Source organism: Nelumbo lutea, chromosome 1, assembly GCF_056320005.1.
Source record: "Nelumbo lutea isolate HS-2025 chromosome 1, American lotus-T2T, whole genome shotgun sequence".
In the NCBI taxonomy this organism is placed as follows: domain Eukaryota; kingdom Viridiplantae; phylum Streptophyta; class Magnoliopsida; order Proteales; family Nelumbonaceae; genus Nelumbo; species Nelumbo lutea.
The window spans coordinates 132046934-132065937 of record NC_142684.1 but is presented as its reverse complement, the minus strand read 5'-3'; the positions used below and the strand labels follow the sequence as shown (position 1 = coordinate 132065937).

General features: G+C 43.0%; 1 protein-coding gene across 1 annotated transcript in view; it reads right to left on the bottom strand.

Annotated features, from left to right (window-relative positions):
* Positions 1-2902, bottom strand: part of LOC148877633 (acyl-coenzyme A oxidase 3, peroxisomal-like) — a 29038-nt gene extending 26136 nt beyond the window's left edge. The window contains exon 1 of the mRNA XM_088942249.1: positions 2055-2902. Within this exon, the coding sequence (XP_088798375.1) occupies positions 2055-2545 (491 nt within the window). The 5' untranslated portion in view covers positions 2546-2902. The remainder of the gene's footprint in view (positions 1-2054) is intronic.
* Positions 2903-19004: the final 16102 nt, after the last annotated feature.

Genomic DNA, 19004 nt, shown 5'->3' with positions numbered 1-19004 from the left:
CCTATTCTTCATTAGGAGATATAAAGGTTTCTAATTCCTATACCACCCCATTTTTTGGGGGTATAGACTATTTTCCAGTTGATGAGATGAATTGGCTTTTTGCCTTCTAAGTTAGTCCACAGAAAATTTTTCTAAACCCTGTTTATTTCATAGATAACTCTATCTGACACCTTAAAGGACCCCATAATGAATTGGGGCATAGCATTGAGGGTGGAGTTAATTAAAGTGATCCTTCCAGCAAGTGAGAGGGATTTTTTTTTCCATCTAGCGAATCTAGTTTGTATCCTCTCACTAATATTCTTAAAAGTATCCATAGTAACCCTACCATTAATTATAGGGGCCCCTAAATAGTGGGAAGAATTGCTATCAATGGGGATACTAAGAATTCTGGATAGAGACATTCTTAGAGAAGCAGACCATAGATTTTGCAAAATTTGGGGCTTGGCCAGAGGCTTTTGCAAAGCCAGCAAGGACCCCCTTGATTTTAACACAGGCCAATATGGTGGTTTTTTAGAACATGAGACAATCGCCTAAAAAATTGTAGAATTGGGATTGTAGGGCCATTTTTTGGAAATTTTTCAGCCAATCGGATTACCCAGATCATCAGACCCTCTAATTAATTTTCTCATAAAAGCCTCATTACACAATACAAAAATATAAGGAGAGAGAGGGTCCCCTTGTCTAATTCTTCTAGAAGCCTTAAATTCTTCTATTGGGATTCCATTAATTAAAATATGATAAGAGATAGAGGTAATACATTCCATAACCCAAGAAATCCATCTAGGAAACCCAAATTTCTTGAGGGTTTCTTCTATATACTTCCACTCCAATCTGTGGTAAGCTTTTTCCATATCAACTTTACAAGCCATGGTTCCAGATTTGCCTTTCTTTTTTCTCATTACATGAAAGACCTCGTGTGCAATGAGAATATTGTCATTGATCTGCCAATTAGGAACAAACGCACTCTGCATGGGGGGATAAGGCTATCTAAAAACTGTTTTACTCTGCTTGCCAAAATCTTTGCAATGATCTTATAAACTGCATTGCAAAGACTAATTGGACGGTAGTTATTCACAAATTCTGGATTTTTGCATTTGAGAACAAGGGTGATGAAAGTTTTGTATAGGATGCCAAACATCCTTTCAGAGTGAAAGGACTTCACCACACCACAGATTTCGGTCCCCACGATATGCCAAAATTTTTTAAAGAAAAGGACATTATGACCATCAGGTCCCGGGGCCTTTAAATCTTTAATTGAAGAAAGTTCTTCGAAGATTTTCCTTATTTGTTATCTCTCTTATGAGAAGATTATTTTGCTCCTCATTAACACAGTTTTTGATATCCATTAGGAAACTATCAATATCAGTCGTACCCTCTGTTTTGAACCTACTGATGAATTTCTCTTTGAAGAAACTCACAATGTCATCCTATTCTCTTAACCAAACACCCTCATCATTTTTTGTCCCCATTATCCTATTTCTTGTTTTTCTAATAGTAGCAGACGTACGAAAGAATTTGTTATCTGGTCTCCCAAACTTAACCTGATTTGACTCAAAGGTTTACCTCCCCCTATCTGTGGTTCAACGTAAACCGCAAAACATTCTCAAACTAAACAAGAAAGAAGCATGGATTAAAACGTTTCTGTTCTCCCTTGCTAATGTGTTTGATTTGAAAGAAGGTAACGAAGCACCCGAAGGCATTTTCAGAAAACAATTACTTCCTTATAAAATAACAAAATTATCTCTGATCTCCCCCAACAAATCATCATATGTACTTTGACCACATGTAAACAAATAGACTGATGCTTCTACCAGACAATTCAATCAAATTCTTAGAAAAAGATATCGACCCACCACATTTTAATCATCAAAGCCACACTCCCCACTGCCCAGTACCTCTTTTGGTTAAATTAAGAAGATATGCACTTTGAACGCGTCTTATCATGTATTAAAAGGTGCTATCAGTAGAGTCGAGGTGTTTCCTGTTAAACAGGAAAAAGAAAAAGACAAGGAAAAAGAAGGCAATTTTAACAATTTTAGAGGAGATGAAATTACCAGAGGAAAAAATGCACACCAAGCTTAACAGCGAGCGAGTGATCAAAAATACCGATGACCTCAAAGAAAGCGAACTTCCGCAGCTCTGCTTCAGCTCCTTTTCCCGTCAACCAGCCCTCGAAAACTCCTCGATCCAAAAGATAAGCAATTCTTTTCATAGTCATCTCCCTCTGCTGTTCCATCGACTGGTTATAATCCGGCGAAACGAAAACCTTTCCACCGGAATTTCTAGGGCAAAATAGCTTGCTTTGAATCATTAGTCCGAACAACCAGTCCCGGTCTTCAATGTTATGGCCGTCCATCAATTGTCGCATTTCTCTAACGTCAAAATCGAACTTCTCTGATAGCTCGGGGGGAGCGTACTGTAGACAAACAGATGACTCGAGAACAGGAGCAACGGAAGAATGTGAGCTCGAAGGTTGTTGAAGGTGTCTAGTTAGAACTTGAGCCCGCCACGAGACTCGATTCATGGATGACGAAGACGACGCCATTGATAGAGAAAAGCTCGAGCTCGAGAGTTACGGTTCTAGTAGGTGACTTATTATTACACAGATGTTCTGATCGGTAACAAAGATTGTTAGCAGGGAAGAGGAGAAAGAGGGAGAGAGCGAGGAGCCTTGAAGGACGGTTAGCAGGGAAGTTGGTAAACGAAAGCAATTTTTTTTTTTTCTGTTTTTTTAAGGCACAACGAAAGCAATTTTTGGAAGTAAGCATGTCGTTAAAGTTCTAACTTCTACGTTACGCAAGTTAGCAGGGATCGGATGATCTGCTTCTCACTCAGACGCCTCACACCGACCTTACACGCACATCCGCCTCACACCGACCTTACACGCACATCCTACCCTGCATTAACATTTCCGTACTTAAATATATTATAAGACGGGGTGCCTCACACCAATTTTTAATCATGATAAGACGTGTATCCACGCACCTTCTGTTCTGGTCAATGGCCGCCCTGTAGGAACAGATGTCTCCTGGTCAATGATCATCAGTTAACACCCATCAAACCGCGCGAAAGGCGGATGACTAAGACCTGTACTGAACCGCACGAGGCTTTACCTAAACCGCAAAAGTTTGAATTTGGAGAGCCCGGATGTCCTGCACTTATACCTCTTTTTATTTGCCTACACTTTCCATTAAGTTTGCGATGAATTGTGTTTTTGTCTTTATTTAATATTTAAAAAAATAATTTATTTTAAAAATTATATTAAAAGTATTACTTTTAGTATCATTACGGCTCAAAAGTTGTCATTATCAACTATAATCTCAATATTTAATCATATATATATATATATATATATATATTGATAAGGGTGCTCTCTCTATGTAGTAAATGGAATCTACTCGTGAGAGCAACCTAGTAATTACTACCATATAAATAACAGTAATTACTGATTATTACAATAATTTAATAAATATATATTAATTAATAATTATTATAGTAATTTAATAAATATGTAATTAGTGATTATTGATGATATACAATCTGCTCGCTCTCTCGTTCTAATGACTGGGCTCGAACAAGGTTCTGATCTGGCAGTGCCGAGCAGGTAACTATATGTTCGAGCTGTAAACAATTGTAAAGAAAGAAAAATTGGAGTGCCTGGGTAGCTTTTACCCAAGGGAACACTCCGATGCTTAATTCAGAATGGGGATTTCGTAGGAATGTATGAGAGAGCTTAAGTGCTTCAGTGTGCATACCTCTGTTTTGCGGATTTGGGGTCCTTTTATAGTTATCTAAGGCTCAGGTGCCATTAGGCAACGTCTCTGAGTCTCTGGCGGGGTTGTTTCCACAGTTTAAGGTGTGCTAGCATGTCAGTTGTTAGATTCGCGTGGCGGTTACAGGTCTCCCATGGGTCTTGTGGCACACAGTTCGACGAGCTGCTCCTATGGTCATGGTAACAGTTAGTGCCAACGGAGTCATGGCGCACGGAACGGTTTAGGCAAGCTCATGTTGGCAACGGCCCAAGCTCGCCCCATCTCGGCCGTCCACCTGATGTTGGGCATCACATGTTGACTTGTCGAGCTATCCTGTTGACTTGGACGTTGTTTTGTCGACAACGTCCACATGTAATTAGTTGAGCGGGGTGACCAAAATGCCCCTCATCAATTGCCCCCCACTCTCAAGCCGCTGTTTAGCTGGCAAAGAGAGTAGGACCTTCGAGGCATTTTTGGTCTGCTCGCCTTTGCCAACGGATCAGCTCGCCTGGTTTGGGCTCGGTTTGAACCGCTTCTTCTAGAATCTTCTAGAGTTCTGAAGGAAAGGAGGTGACTTTGTGCGCACTGTGTCCATGGCGGGTGTTTCAAATTAAAACGTGTGCTTAAATTTGAATTTGAGTGCCATGCACTCATTTTTGAAGTTTTCAATTAGCGTGCTTAGGGGATGAGCCCATATGCTGGATTCTTGTTGTTGCCAAGCTATCTCGCACCTATGTCGTTGGATTCCTAGCAACGCGTCTCTGCCAGCTGCAGTTCCCATTTGGGTCGTTGATTCCATTTTCTACGAGCTATAAATATGGGTCCTTTGGTGAGGTCCCCACATACTTAACTGCTTTTGGATTTTTCCAAAGGAAGAGAGTGGTCTACAAGTTGGTCTCCAATGTTGATCTGCAGAGGCGAGCTCCATTTTTTTGTTGGCAAGCTCTAGTTTCTCCTTATCTCGAGTGTTGTCACTGTCATGCTTTGTTCCCTTTCATTTTTTTGGTGAGTATTTTTGTTTTTTCGCCATGTCTCATTGTTCTATTGAAGACAGGTCGTCCGGTAGTAGGTCAAATGATGAATCGAGCTCCTCTAGTGAGGGTTCATACGAGGTCTATTTTGATGATGCCCTAGTGGGCAAAAAGGAGGAGGTAGAGGCTGTAGTAGGTATGTCTAAGCCGACCCAGCTGTCTGGGGAGGAAATAGTTGAGATATGTCAGAGATACAAGATTTCCAACAAGTATAGTTGGATTGAGCATGTTGCTAGTCATTTCCCTTGGGACTATAGCCAGGAGGGGTTGTGCGTCTATGAGGAGTCATTGGCGGCTGGTCTCCTCTTCCCCCTTCACCCATTCATTACTGTTGTGTTGAGGCGCTACAATAGTATATCACTGAGTCAGCTCGCCCCGAACAGGGTTAGAATGTTGGTAGGGTTGATCAGTTTGTGCCACCACCAAGGCTTTCCTTTAAGTCTTGAGGCCTTCTCATGCTTAGTTCAGATGAAAAGAATTGCTGGCCCGTTCTATTTCTACCTTCCCTTCCATTGTGGGAGGAAGATCTTTGATTCCCCCAACAAGGTTAGGGGCTAGAAGAAGAGGTTCTTTTTTCTTGAGAATGATGGCAGTTGGGGTGTTGTCACTGCTTGGTACAATAGTTGCCAGAAAGTTGCTGAGTGTAGAGATGTCGAGATGCAGGCTGTTGTCTAGCAGCTCATCTAGGAATGGGTTAGGATTGAGGAGTTTCAGGCCGATCTGATGCTTGTGTAGACAAGACTGAGCCGTATAGGTGGGTCGGTTGTTAGGTCGCATATTGCATTTTTTTTCTTTAGGTCATACATCTACTTATTTCTTTTTCTTATTAGCTCGACTGCTGATAGTTTTGTCTTTATCCACAAGTATGGCGAGCTTGTCTTCAATCATGTCAGCTGAAGAGGAGTTGAGGTCTTCTCGTAAAAAGAGTCGAGTTGAGCGCAGGTCATCCAAGAAGAAGGTTTCTTCATCTGGGACCCCTCCAGTCGTCGATCTGGAGGGGGAAGGGGACCCGATGTGCACCAAGCAGCACCCACCTGAGCCCTAGGTCGCCCAGGAGGAGTGGGAGGCTGACACTTACGGGTCTGACATTCCCCCTTTTATCCCTAGTAGTCTTGACGTGTCTGTGATTGACCGGTCAAGCGATGCCCGCGTAGCTCTTCGGTTGGGTAGGGGGATACTTCTTCCTGAGGACATGCGGCAGTTCAACGAGATGGACCTTGTTGAGACTGGGGCCTGGTTGACCCAGTGTATCATCTAGGTTTGTTTCTTTTTATGCTAAAATCTCTTGATTTCTTTCTCCTGAGGCATCTTACTCCATTCTTGGTTTTCATAGACGAACACCTATAGCCAGGTCTTGCTGGACCGTGATCACTCTGGGAAAAAGGAGAGGGCCAATATGCAAGCTAACATTGACCTACTTAATGCTAAGGTGCTGAGGTGCAGAGGTTCAGGATCGAATTGGAGGGGGAACGCTAGGAGAGCTAGCACCTTTATCATGCGAACCTGAGTCTGTAGCGCGAGCTAAGCGAGTCGTAGTCTAGGCGTGTCTAGGAGGTTGACCGAGCTAGGGAGGAGGTCGTTACTTCTTACTTGTAGTCCCTTGCATATGGGAAGTAGAGGGCAATGAACGGTATCCCTTCGATGAAGAGCAAGTTCAAGCTATGTCGTCGTCATCTAAAGTCCCTGTATCCCGGATCTCGATGTCAGATTCATTACTACATGCAATGTCCCACATGAGCTTATTACGCAGGTGGATGAAGATCCCTTGAACCCGGAGGAGGAGGAGGAGGAAGACAACAAAGAAGGGGTCAAGGAAGGAGGCGATGAGGAGGCCCAGGATGATGACGGTGGTGACGAGTAGCTCGGTCTGTAGCTCGACTGGTGGTCTTGGTGGAGATGGTGGTGGTTTTCCTGTTAGACAGTTTTGTATGCCCTTAGCTTCAATCAAAATTGATGTACTTTATGAGTTTATTGTAAATGAATAAAAGTGCATATTTGATTCATGTTCCCTTGGTATGTTTCTGTGTAATACCCTTAAACTGGACACTTATTGAGATTCGTGTTAGTTTAGAATGTTCACAGCCAGTGGGTCGGTCTGGGGAGACCTATCCTGACAAGGCTGACACTGTGGTGCCACCAAGTCGGTTGGGGTGGCTTGTCTCAGCTACCGGGGTGAGACCCTAGGCACATACAGTGTAGGATTAATTGAATCTTTGAACTGGACCAGATTTCCAGTATTGCCCTGGACCTTGGAGATTGATGGGCAAAACTGGAAAGTTACACCCGACCCCTAGACTCGATTATGATACTGCACTAGGTGTCGGATCAGGGTGTCTTTGATGTACCAATCAGTGAGATCCTTAGCGGGGGTCAAAACCTGGGTATGTTGGGATAATCCGAGAATTCATCTGAGTGGGTGATCATAGTGACAGGATCAGCCCCTTTGTCGGACAAAGGTAATGATCGGGGATGCGCTCTCACTGTTGGAAACCAAGACTGCCAGCAGCCGATTTCAACCGTTGAGATTTGTTTTGCAAAGTATATTTTATATGAGATATAAAAGTATATATATTATGGTTTCTAAAAAGTTTGCAAATGGTTTTAATTCCCGGGATCCATATAAGTGGAGAGTGCAACATTGTTCCTTGCAGCCGAGGGAGAGGTCCTCTCTTGTCGGGCAGTGTATGATCATTAAGGGCTGAGAGGTTAAATGTAAGACCATTGAGGATTATACCTGATGGGCTAATCTTGCATCTGCCCACAGTCCTTGGGTGTTACAAGGTGGCTTGGCCCAGGGACCACTTAGGGTAAGTGTTGGGCCCATAGAGCCCATTCGATGGGTTTCAGGGGGTGCACTGTCTTAACAGTGTATTCGACCTGGCCTTGTAACAAAGGCTGGGCCGAACTCATGTGGCTAATGTGTAGATCAATGCTTGGGTCCCACGCCGTACAAGGAAGCCCAACTGGGTAGCAGTTAGGAAGGTTAAGTGAGCACATAAGCTTAATGGGCCTAAAGCCCATTTCGAACTGGGCTATTAATTGAGTTAATTAAAGGGGCGAATTCTGAGATGGATTAGCAGTTAGGATAGGGTCTTAATCCTATCCACTCAGAGAGTCCAGATCTGAATGTGATTCAGATTTAGAAACCTCCTAATAAGATTAGGATAAAGCTAATCTAATCTGCAGATAAGATAAGGGTTTATCCTTATCACTAGAAGAGAAGGCTGATCCAAATATGATTTGGATAAGCACCTCCTAATGGGATTAGGAGCTGATATTTTCAAGTTAACAAAAAGTAGGAGGGGGCGGCAGCCTAGAGAGGTAGACTCTCTTGCCGCCCTGTTTGCCAGTTCGATCTCCAGCTGTGGGAGAAGTCAAGATTGGATCTTGACATCAATTCTTTGAGAAAGGATTGAAAATGAAGCTGTGCTCACGTTCCATCCTGCTGTTTCTTGCGAAGGACAGAGTTCTTGGGGAAGAACACTGCTGATTATGCTCCATCCTGCACTGCGCCATTTCAGTGGGAGCAGTCTTTGGATCCTTCCTTGGGCATGAACACCTTCGTTGGGAGATATTGCTTCTCCGTATTAGGTATCATTCTCTCCCATTCCTTTTGGTTCAGATCTGGTTCAGTTTAAGGTTCAAGATTTATCCTTGAAAATATGATTTTCTAAATAGGGAATGTGATTCCCAGTTGAAGGGAGAGAAAATTTTTTGAAATTCGCCCCCTATTCCGCAATCTTTGGGCGTCCATGTGATAGATCTCTCATTCCCTTCATTTCCTTACTGTTCCGGGGGCTTCATGCTCCTGTAAGATTTTCGGGGCTTGCGTGCCCTATATTGTCTGAACTAATTGAACTTTTTCTTTCTCTCTTTCTTCTTTCTCTCTTTCTTCTTCTCTCTTATTTTTTAGCGACCACTTGGTCTGCTTTCTTGTAAGGCCATTTGGCCCTCCTTTTTGTTAATAGAAGTAGTTGTTCTTGAAAGAATGGTAGGATCCATCTAATGGACGCCATAAAGGTTGCGGAATGGGTGGGCGAATTTCAAAAATTTCCTACCTTCTCCCAACTGGGAATCATATTCCCTAAATTTAGAATACAATATTCAAGGATCCTACTTGAACCATAATCAAACCAGATCTGTACCAAAAGATAAATGGGAGGAATATACCTGATCCGGAGAAGCAGTATCTCCCAAAGTTGGTGTTCACACCCAAAGAATGCTCCAAGATCCGTTCCAGCTGAAGATGACACAGCTGTGGATGGAACAGAACCAGCAGGGTGCGTCCTACACACTGGATCCTTCACAAGAATCCTCTGGAAACACTAAACACTGAATCCTTTTAGTCTTTGTTGCAAGACTAATGTCAAGAACAGATTTCTTGACTTTCTTTTTCTGCAAAGATCTAATCTTGCAAAAAAAAGATGGCGGCGGCAGGAGGAGAACTCTAAAGGCGAAAAGGCTGAACTGCCTTTTTCTTTTCTGGAGTATGAATGAAGGCCTATCTGAATTCGCGGGAGATATCCCATATCCCTTCAAGGTAGTTCGAAATCTGATATTTCTCTTTCTTGATTAGGGTTTCTCCTCCTTTCTTCTTGATTAAGAATCCTCCTAATTAGGAGTTATCCCAATCCAAATCAGTATTTGGATAGGGGATAATCTTAATCCTATCTACAGATAAAGTTAGCTTACTCCTGATCTTATCAGGAGGTTACCAGATTCAAATCTAATTTGAATTTGGTCTCCAAGAGTGGATAAGGCTAAAGGCCCAATCTTTTTACTAACATTAATCTCAGATTCGCCCCAAGGATGGGTGATCATATCAGCCCACCTCGAAATGGGCTTCTAGCCCATTAAGTGTTCAGTGTCTAATTACATTCCAATCTGCTACCCAGTTGGGCTTCTTTGTATGGCGTGGGACCCAAGCATTGATCTACACACCAGCCACATGGGTTCGGCCCAGCCTTTAATACAAGGCCCAGCCGAATTCACTGAAAAACTCAATGAACCCCTTGAGTCCATTATATGGACCCTATGGGCCCAACACTTACATTAAGTGGTCCCTGGGCCAAGCCATCTTATAAAAACCCAGGGACTGTGGGCAGGTGCAAGATTAGCCCATCAGGCATTATCCTCAATGGTCTTACACTTAACCTCTCAGCCCTTAATGATCAAGCACTGCCCGACAAGAGAGGACCTCTCCCTCGGCTGCAAGGAACAGTGCCGCACTCTCCTCTCACATGGATCCCGGGAATTAAAACCATTTGCAAACAATTTGAAACTGCACACACACACACACACACACACACACACACACACACACACACACACACACATATATATATATATATATATATATATATATTAATTTTGCAAAACAAAATTCCAACGATTGAAATCAACTGCCGGCAGTTTGGTTTCCATCAGAGAGAGTGCATTCCCGATCATTACCCTTTGTCCGACAAAGTGGCTGATTCTGTCACTATGATCAACCACTCAGATGAATTCTCAAACTGCCCCAACATACCCAGGTTTTGATCCCCGCTAAGGATCTCACTGAATGGCATATCAAAGGCAGCCTGATCCAACACCTAGTGAAATGTTATAATCGAGTCTAGGGGTCAGGTGTAACTTTCCAGTTTTGCCCATCTATCTCCAAGGTCCAGGGCAATACTGGAAATCTGGTCCGGTTCAAGGATTCAAGTAATCCCATACCGCATGTGCCTTGGGTCTTACCCTGGTGGCTGAGACAGGCTATCCCAACACTTGGTGGCACACCAGTATCAGCCTTGGCAGGATAAATCTCCCCAGACTTATCCAATGGCTGTGAACATTTAAAACTAACATGAGTCTCTATAAATGTCCAGTTTTAGGGTTTTACACAGAATTAAACCAAACAACATGAATCAAACATGCACTTTATTTATTTCCACTCAATAACAAAAGTACATCAAATCAGATTGAAGCTAAGGGCATACAAAAAACTGTCTAACAGTTCTTTGTAGTACCTTCTTTTTGTTTTGGCTAATCTCTACGTTGTTCAGCTCGCTTCTGTTGTGGAGTATAACTCTACTATTCTTTAACGTTGTTGATCTATCTTTGTGATGTCAGACCGGGTTGTTAGTTGATTCTAGTGAGCTCGCAGCTCGAAACACTTTGTTATCAGAGATAGTACCTATGCAGGTTGTCCACTTTCTAGGCCCAAGGCACTGCCTTCCCATCGAGTGTTTTGAGCTCGTATGTGTTCCCACCTATAGTCTTAGAAACTTTGAAGGGGCCTTCCAAATTTGGACCAAGCTTTGCCACACCAAGCTCGGGTACCATAACCTTCCTGAGTACCAAATTGCCCACCCTGTAGTTGCGTTTGAATATAGGCGAGGTCTCTAGCTTCCTTTATTAAATTAAGGTTAACTCGCCAGTCTTCCTAATTTGATTCTTCAGTGTATACTTTAGATTGTAGCATTGGCATCTCATTTTAGTTATTATCACTGCCTTGGTCTCGTAAGTTAGGTTGAAGGGTGTCTCGCCTGTTACTGTCTTGATGATGATTCTGTAGGCCCATAGCACGTTGGGTAGCTTGTCCACCCACAAACCCTTAGCTCGAGAGAGTCGAGCTTTGAGGCCGCGCAAAATGGCTCTATTTGTCACTTTGGCTAGTCCGTTAGCTTGAGGGTGCGCCACCGAGGTGAAGTATTGTCTTATTCCCATCTATGCGCACCAATTCTGAATCTTGAACTGCTTCTCGTTGTTTGAAATCAATACTTTAGGTAGGCCAAACTTGCAGACTATGATTCACTAGAAAAAGTTCTAGATGTTGGGAGTTGTTATGGTGACTAGGGGTTCAACCTCCACCCACTTGGTGAACTAATCTACTACCACTACTAGGAATTTTTTCTGTCCTTTCTCCCGTGGGAAGGGACCCAACAAGTTTATGCCCCATTGTGTGAATGCCCATGGGATGGTTAAGTACCTCAGGTTGGCGGCTAGCTGGTGTAGGATGTTGGCGTGTGTAAACATCGGGAAAGCCGATAATTCACATCATGGCCGATGCTATGGAGTCACCACCCATCAGAATAGCTAATGGGGAGTGATGGGGCTCTCGAATTTGCTTTTAGTAGGAAATCTAAAAATAAATAGTGACTCCATATACCACTTGGCTGAGGCAAGGCCCATCTGGGTAAGTTGAGAGGGAGAGAGGGAAGGGGTTAGGCACCCCTCTCTCCGGTCAATGTGAATGTTGAAATCCCTTCTTTGCACAGAAAATGGATAGAGATTTGGTCAAATCCTCTGGTAGTTCGAAAGGGTGCTCCCTTCTACATTTCTAGATCAATCCCCTTTTTTATGCAGGGGCCTGAGCAAAAGGATGAGAAATGGCTTCCTCACCCCTTTTCTTTCAGAGCCCCCACCTTCGGATTCAATTGAATGGTCTAAGAAGAGATGGAGTGTGAACCTTTCGAACTCCAGAGAATCCGCAAGCCTTGAACTAAGAAAAATGAATCCAGGAAGCAAGAACGAGAATGCAAATAAACAGAGAGATAAACTATCAATTAAACAGGGAACACATGATTAAAACTATAGGCAAGAAACTAAATTTAGATATGAGGTAGTCGAGCTATACCTCTAGTAGCCTTCACAAGGATCACGATGCTGATATTCACAGAATTGGCAAACTCGGGTTTAACGAACTCGAATCATGGCAATTCGATAGTAGCAGCGGTAGCAAATCGATGGCAGCGAAGTGATGGGTGGAGGTTTTAACAGCATAGTTGTGATGGGTCATCAGCAGCACAGACTAAAGCTGCCTGAAGACGAATGGTAGGACCAGTAATGGGACGAGGATCATGGGTTTTGCCCGGAGCCACCACTCTCCTCTTTCTCTCTCAGACTTCTACCCTCTCCTTCTTTCACACCTCCCTTTTGAAGCTTTCTCTTCCTTCTTATCAGTTCGGTAGCTCTAGGCTTCTCAAAGGAAATGACGAGGGAATGAGAGCCCCCTTCCCCAACTTCTTCTTTTTGACTTCCTTTCTTAGCTCGGTGGTTCCTCTTGAAACCCTCAACTCTCCCTCTTTCTTTCACTCAAAGCTCTCAACTCTCGTCCTATCTCTCTCTCTCTCTCTCTTAATTCTCAGCTCGGCAGTTCCTCAAAAGGAAAGCACCGAGAGACTCATTCCGAACTCCCCTCCTTCGTCCTCTATTCTCTTTAAAAGACTCCTCTCTTTCAGAGCTCTCTCTCCAAATCTCAAATTCAGCGGGTCCAAGGAAAACGATGGGAGCTTCCTCTGCTCTATTCAAAGAGACCTTTAGCTTTCCACCCTCGACCTCCTCTTTAGGAATAGCGACCACTATTTACAATGGAAAGGAAGGGGGTTTTGATTAAAATTTGAGAAACATGGGGGTTATGGTAGAGAAGCTAGGTTTGGGAGGTACCCACTTGGTATTTTTGGAAACTTGGGGTAATTTGGGAATTAGGTCAAGGGGGATTTCGGGTAACTAAGTCAAGGGTATTTGGTAATTTCGGTATTTTTGGAAGGAGTGGCATTTTTGGGAATTTTGGTTAAGAGCATTTCAGTAATTTTGGTAAGAAGGGTATTATGGAGATTTTGGGAGTTTTGGTAGGAAGGGTATTATGGGAAATGGGGTATTTTGACAATTTTGGTAGGAAGGGTATTTGGTAACTTTGGTAATTTTGGTAGGAGGGTATTAAGTCAGAGGGTATTTTGGGACCTAGGTTAGAGGGGTAGTTCGGGTAATTTGGGTCAAGGGCATTTTGGAATTTGGAAATTTAGTGTATTCGAAATGAAGGGTATTTGGTAATTTTGGTCAAGGGTGATTTAGGAGGGTTTTAGAAAGAGGGGCATTTTTGGGAATTAGGTCGTGGTAATTTGGATAATTTTATAAGAGGGGTATTTTTGTAATTTTAGGAAAATGGGTCAAATCGGATTTAAGGGGGGTCAGGCCGGGTTTCTGGTTCAATGATGGCGATTTTTGGGTCAAAACATGGATGGTTGAGATGGGTCTGACTATAGAGGGTGTTTTGTATCCATAGGCTAACGAGATTGGTCGAAATGAAATCTTTTTTTGTGAAAGGGTAAATGTGGGTATTTTTGGATAAAATTTGGCAATGTGAGATTTTCGGGGACTCTAGGTATTAGTGGGGTCAGATTGGCCTAACTGGGCCCAGATCAGGTAGATATAGAACGGGCTTGATTCAACTAGTATAGAGCCTGGAATGAAATCTTTGTACGATCGAAGGGTAAACAATGTTTATTTTGGGTAAAATTTCACAAGGTAGGGTTTTTGGGCTGTCTGATGTGATTGGTAAGGTTAAATTGAGCCAACTGGGCCTGGATCGAGCAGATTTGTAATCTGGTCAATCTGGAACCCTGGAATATAATCTTGGTATGATTGAGGGTAAATTGAGGTGTTTTGGTATGTAATTTTCTAGTATTCTAGGGTGATTGGAGAAGTTTGATTGGTTTATATGTGCTTGGATCAAGTGGATATGGGTCGTGGGTGCAAGAATGGAATCTTTGTTTGATGGACGGGCGAACGAAGGAATCTTGAGTTCCAATTTAATGGGTAGGTGTTTTGGGATGTCCCGGGTCTGATGGTTGTGCCTGATCTAATGGTTGAGGTGTAAGTGAAGGTGGATCGGGGCTACCGGATAGGTATCAAATAAGTTTAATGGTGGATCTAAGGGCTCTCAAGGTGAAATTTGGGTTTTCTAGGTTTTTGGGTGCTTCAGAGGGGTTTGAAGGATCTGATTAGGTGTTCGGGGTGAATTAAAAGCTCAAACGGTGGTCTAAGCAAAAATCGGGTGTTGACAGTGTGTCGTTGACATTTGCGGCATCACTGGACGAGCTCGGTGGCATCTGCTTTCATGTTGGGCTAGTAGTATCCTTGTCATAAAGCCTTCTAAGCGAGGGCCGAGGTAGCTCTTCTATGTAAATTGTTCGTTTTATTCGTTGAGCTATGTTCCTCTTTATCGACCTTTCTCCCCCTTTTTCTATCAAGCGCCGAGGTAGCTCTTTTATGTAGATTGTTCGTTTTGTTGAGTCAATCGTGCTCACAAGTCTAGAAAGGGCATCAACATCTGTATTTTCTTATCTTAGAATCTGTTGGAGGTACCAAGAGTTGAAACTAGGGAGGAGCTCTCTTACTTTGGCCAAGTAGGCCGCCATGGAGGATTCTCAGGCTTTGTAGTCCCCATTTACATGATTTACGACGAGTTGCGAGTCACTGCAAACTACTAGGTGTTTAGCTCTCACCTCCTTTGCTAGTGCCAAGCCAGCCAACAGTGCCTCATATTCGGCCTCATTATTCAAAGCTCGGAATTGGAACCGGAGTGCGTACTCCAGCTTCACATTGCTAGGTCCATAGAACATTAACTCATCTCCGCTCTCGCTCTGGTTGGACAAGCCATCCACATGAAGTATCCAGGGCTCCTCGTCCTAGCCCACTATCTCATGAGCTGGAGGTGGTGCCACACTAGATGAAGCTTCTACTTACAGCTCTGTCGCTTCGGGGGCAATGAGCTGAAGGTACATTCGGCAATGAAATTTGCTAGGACCTGTACTTTTATTGTTGTATGCAGTTCGTATTAGATATTGTATTCACTAAGCTCAATTTCCCATTTAGTAAGTCTTCTTGAGACCTCAGGTTTTTGAAGAACTTGCTTCAAAGGTCGATCAGCCAAAACTATAATTTGGTATGGGCCTAGAAATATGGCCTTAGCTTTTGAGCGGCTAGCACCAGTGCAAAGGCGAGCTTCTCAATGTTGGGGTACCTTGTTTCAGCCGTGTGGAGGACTTTGCTTACGTAGTACACCAGTTGCTGTATTTTGTCAACTTCTTTTATCAGGACTGAGCTAACCACCTCATCACTCGCAGAGAGGTAGAGTTTGAGTTCATCTCTGGTCTCAGGTCTAGTTATCAGGAGAGGCGAACCGAGGTACTGCTTCAGCTATTCAAAGGCGAGCTGACAATCCTCAGTCCACTCAAAGGCTTGGTTTTTCTTTATAGCCTTGAAGAAGGGAAGGCACTTCCTAGCTGATTTAGACATAAATCGGTTCAAAGCTGCTACCCGTCCGATTATCTTTGGGTCTCCTTAACCAAGATAGGTGGTCTCATGTCTAAGATGGCTTGGATTTTCTCGGGATTTGCCTTTATATCACGTTGATTGATGATGTAAACTAGGAACTTACCCGAGGTCACACCGAAAGCACACTTATTTGGGTTCAACTTTAAATTATGCTTTCTCAAAACATTGAACACAAGATCTAAATCAGAAATCAAATTCTTTGAAAAAAAGAGTCTTTACAACCATGCCATCCACGTGACCTTGTAATAGTACAAGCCCGTTTCAGTAATAAAAGCAGTCTTCTCCTAGTTTTCTAGATCCATTAGGATATGGTTATAGCCTGAATAGGTGTCCATGAAGCTGAGCAGCTCGAATCCCGAGGTTGCATCCACCAAGCGGTCTATGCTAGGTAAGTAAAAGCTGTCTTTCGGACAAGCTCGATTCAGGTTTGTATAGTCTATGCACATTTGCTACTTGTCGTTCGCCTTCTTTACTAGAACTGGATTCGCTATCCAGCTCGAGAATTGGACTAACTTCACAAAGTCCGCTGCTAGCAGCTTTCCCACCTTCTCGTCTACTATGTGCCACCTTTCCAGGGCAAGGTTTCTCTTCCTTTGCCGGACGAATCTAACTATAGATTCAACGTTTAGTTTCTGAGTTATTAATCTAGGGTCTATGTTGGGCATTTTTGCAGATGGCCAAGCAAAAACATCTAAGTTATTTAACAAGAAGCTTACCAGTTTAGATCGTAGGGTTTTAGGTGAGCTTCGATTTGGAGCATTTTTTCGGGTTCTGTTCTAGAGACTAGGACCACAATGGTTCCTTATGTCAGACGAGCTCTTTCTTTGGTATTTTTTGGCAGTGGCTCCAGATCTATATCAGTGGCAATCTTGCCCTTCGCTTTCAGAGATGCTACATAGCACTTTTTGGATTCCAATTGATCTCCTCACAATACCCCTATGCCTATGTCTATTGGAAATTTTAATGTGAGGTGGTATGTTGAGACTACATCTTGTAACGCATGTAGGATTGGTCACCCCAAAATTGCGTTGTATGGTGACGAGGTGGCCACCACCAAAAAGTCATGCTAAAAGTGCATTGTATTGGGAGGCAAGTCTGCCTCCACCAGTACTCTCACTCTGTCAACTGGGCGAACTACTTCCCCACTAAAACCTACTAGTGGGATATCCGCGGGTTGTAGGTCGGCTTTGTTGAGACCCATCCTCTTAAAGGCTTCTATAAACAAAATATCTGCCGAGCTATCGGACTCCACTAAAATCCTCTTCACCCCGAAGTCATTTATTAGTAGTTTTACTACCAGTGCATCATCGTGTGGGTATTGGATCCCACACATATCATCCTCAGTGAAGTAGATTACTTCCTCTTTCCGGGGACGCTTGAATGGATTTCCATCTTCTTGTTCCAGCTCCCATACTGCATTTCTACTTGTTGATGATGTGCAACCAACACCAATTGACCCTCCTGTGATTACATTAATGGTCCCTTGGACCTGCCTTTCTTGTGGTTGCTGATTGTGGGGAGCTAGCTCCTACTGCCTGCTGGCTTGGGGCACTTGCGGTTCCCTCATTAGGTCGCAGTTCCTCTTTGACAAAATGCCTCAGGTAGCATCTTTTGATGAGATCTTCGATTTCATTCTTCAAATTCCAAAATTTTTCTGTGTCATGTCCTACGTCTTTGTGAAAATGGTAGTACTTGTTTGGGTTTTGGGTGGTGGGACCTCCCCTCATCTTGGGTGGCCATTTCACATAGTCATTGGACTTGATTTGCATTAAGATTTCCTTCCTCTTGGTATTCAGTGGAGTGAATGTCCTAGTATATGCTGGTGGGGTGTGATTATCTGTTCGACCCCATAGCTGGTGACTTGCTTCTTCGGCGTGGCGAGTTGTTGCACCTACTTCTTGGCAACTTGCTCCTCCCGGGAGACTTACTCCTTTGTGAGCTACATCAAGGAACGTGTCCATGGTAGCTGGTGGGTGTAAGTCAAACTCCCATTTCAGCTTGTGATGTTTCACTCCATTCTTTGTTGCGATAAGCTGTACAGTGGGATCCAGGACTGGTATCTGTAGACGCTAAATGTTGAACCTCCTATTGTAATCCCTTACGGTTTCATTTGGCTTCTGGACAATGTTAAACAGTCAGGTTGTCGATTTGGATTAGTCTCTTGCTAGTGGCGAATTGGTTGATGAAAAGCTTGGAGAACTAGTCCCAATTTCTTATGGAACCAGGAGTCAATATGGAGTACTAGAGCTAGGCTTCTTCTTTCAGTGTTGTTGGGAATGCTATACACATGTTGGCATCGTTTGCTCCATGAAGGACCATGAGGGCCTAGAAGCTGTTTGCGTGCTCCACCAGGTTTGTCTTACCTCTGTAAGACTCCAGAGTTGGGGCCCGAAAATTCTTCGGTCTTAGGGCCTTAAGAATTTTAGGGGCCAGTGGGGTTTCTTGCGTCAGGCAAGGTGGTTCAAAGAGGGAAACCATTGTGTTGGTAGCAACGTTGTTTTCCCCGTGTTGGGCTTCACTGCTTGCGTAGGCGAGTTGAATCTTCCTTCCGGCAAGGTGCATGCACTTCTTGTGCTTCTTGGTACCTTCAGTCTAACTGGCGACGTCGGTCCCATCAGGAACCTCTGTATTGTTATTGATTATTTAATAAAATACTATAATTACTTATCATTACTAATAAATATTGTTAATTTAATTTAATTTTGGTAATTATTAATTTAATGAATATTATTACTAAATCCTATTTATAAATTTAATATTTACTGTTATATTAAAAATAATTAAATAATATTATTCAAACTATCATTAATGATTATTTAATTAAATAGTGTAATTACTTACTATTATTGATAAATGTTGTTAAAAACGTCCTAATAACCAACGGTTCGACTATCCGACTCGAACGAATGGCCCGTTTTGACAACAAAAATTACAAGTAAAAAATTATGGAACCGTTTTGGCCACCGGTTTTTGAGTCGATGGTTCGATCATCCGGTTTGAATGGACGAACCATTTTGAAAACAAAAATTATAGGCAAAAAATTGAGTTTGTGGGGTCCATTAAGTAGTATCATACGTGTTATGTCGTTCAAGTGTGTGACTCATATGACATGAAAATGGAA